Source organism: Pygoscelis adeliae, unplaced genomic scaffold (assembly GCF_000699105.1).
Source record: "Pygoscelis adeliae isolate BGI_AS28 unplaced genomic scaffold, ASM69910v1 Scaffold113, whole genome shotgun sequence".
Classification (NCBI taxonomy): domain Eukaryota; kingdom Metazoa; phylum Chordata; class Aves; order Sphenisciformes; family Spheniscidae; genus Pygoscelis; species Pygoscelis adeliae.
Genome location: NW_008825108.1, coordinates 7,088,227 through 7,090,137, shown reverse-complemented (window position 1 = coordinate 7,090,137; position 1,911 = coordinate 7,088,227). Strand labels below are relative to the sequence as shown.

Genomic DNA, 1,911 nt, shown 5'->3' with positions numbered 1-1,911 from the left:
AAGCTTGGTTTTTTTTTTTTTTTTTTTTTTAATTCCAGGGGGTTTTTTGGATACCATTTTGGCTACAATTATTGAATCTCTGAGGCTAACAGTAATAGGTTTTTTCAGGACACACACCATCCAAATTACTGTTGCAACTAAAAAAATTACAACTTTTCAATGTACTTACAATATTTATTTCTCTTTATCACCACCACAGTTGCAGATCTTGAAGTGAAAACCAGGGAAAAGCTGGAAGCTGCCAAAAAGAAAACTAGTTTTGAAATTGCTGAGCTTAAAGAAAGACTAAAAGCAAGTCGTGAAACCATCAACTGTTTAAAGAATGAAATCAGAAAACTTGAAGAAGATGATCAGTCTAAAGATATGTGACGAGTGTTGACTTGATAAAGATCCTATACTGAAAACGGGAGGACTTCAATCATGGAATTGTATGGGTTCTCTTGAATTCTGCAACTGAGACTATGTGAACTTCACTTGCAAATGATTGAAGTAGGTGGCCATCGACTTCATTAATGGCAGAAAAAGGAAAGAAAGTATCCTTGTTTGGGATACTAAAATCTGTGGGTACTTAATGATTTATTTCAAGTAGAAGGGGTCTTGGAGACCAGACGACTTTTTTTTTTTTTTTTAACTGCATTTGAGCGGTGCATAAAAACTTTGTATTAAGTCTTGTATTAGTTCAGTGTGATTTTACAAAATGCTGGTGTTTACTTTTTTTACTTGTTTTTTCTACGGATTGTTTAGAGATGCATCTTTAAAGCTGAAAATAAAATATGCTTTTTTTTTTGGTCTCTGTCCAGTTGTGGGCTTCAAGAACAATTGTAAATAGCATACCCTGATTTAAGGCAGAGGTTGAAATATAATGGTATGCAAGTTGCTCAAGTCTGGTTACAGTGATTTCTGCATGTCTCGCTGTTGTCAGCAGAGTGAAAAAACTTCCTGAAAACAGGATTTTAAATAACTTGTAGATCTACAGATAAGAGTTACTAGCCCCACGTCTGCTTTAGCACATATAAATGCATCAATTACACAAGTTATACTCAGAAGCAGGAAATTGTTCCTGTCCTGTTTTGTAGAAGTTTGTTTAATATTTGTACCGTACTGCATTTATATATAATTTCTTCATATTTGAAACAATTGATGATTGGCTTTTACCATGGCTTGGTAAAGATTCAGAACTGAAACAGTTTCAACACTCAGTATGTAGACTTAAGTTTTTCATTAAGAAAAATAACTTAAAACTTGGCATGTATAGTTTATGGTATTATATATATACACAGAGGTTGAGGAACAGCTGGTAGCAGTGGTGTCCACACAGATCCTTCCTAGCACTGCAGACTATCCAGATTTTTCTGGCTACCTAACTGGTTTGGTTTATTGATTCAGTAGCCAATTTCCTTTTAAGCAGTAGCTGCAGAAGAATGTGCTAGGCAATTTCAGTACAGTATAATGTGCCATTTTCAGCGCTGTGCCTTGAGAAGAAGACTTGCGTGGGCCACAGTATATTACGCGTTTTAAGGTTGAAAGAACACTTTTCAGTGAAAAGTTAAAAAAATATTCATACAATTTTCTTTTATGATACCTTATTATTCAAAGTGTTTATTTGGCTGCTTTCTTGCCTTTGACGATCATCAGCAGACTTTTAAGGAAAAATGTAATAGTGAGTCCTTCCACGTGTATTTGCTTCTTATAGAGCTATTTCATTTCCTGAGGAGGTTTTTAAGGTCCATTTGTGCATGCTGAAACAAAAATGGGAAAGGGAAGCACAGTTTTGGTGGTACTAGGTTGTATTCAACATCATTATCTTCATATTTGTCAGTTAAAATAATACTAACGTGGAGCAACTCGGAATATTAAATAGGTTCTGCAAGAGCTGTGACTAACAAGAACAGAGCTGCTGCAACAGACTTG

At 35.0% G+C, this 1,911-nt stretch overlaps 1 protein-coding gene across 2 annotated transcripts in view; it reads left to right on the top strand.

Moving 5' to 3' along the window:
• The window catches only part of YEATS4 (YEATS domain containing 4), a 4,882-nt gene extending 3,832 nt beyond the window's left edge, over nucleotides 1–1,050 (top strand). For both annotated transcript variants that reach the window (XM_009327559.1, XM_009327560.1), the window contains one exon: nucleotides 200–1,050. In XM_009327559.1, the coding sequence (XP_009325834.1) occupies nucleotides 200–369 (170 nt within the window). In that variant the 3' untranslated portion in view covers nucleotides 370–1,050. The remainder of the gene's footprint in view (nucleotides 1–199) is intronic.
• The last annotated feature ends 861 nt before the right edge of the window (nucleotides 1,051–1,911 follow it).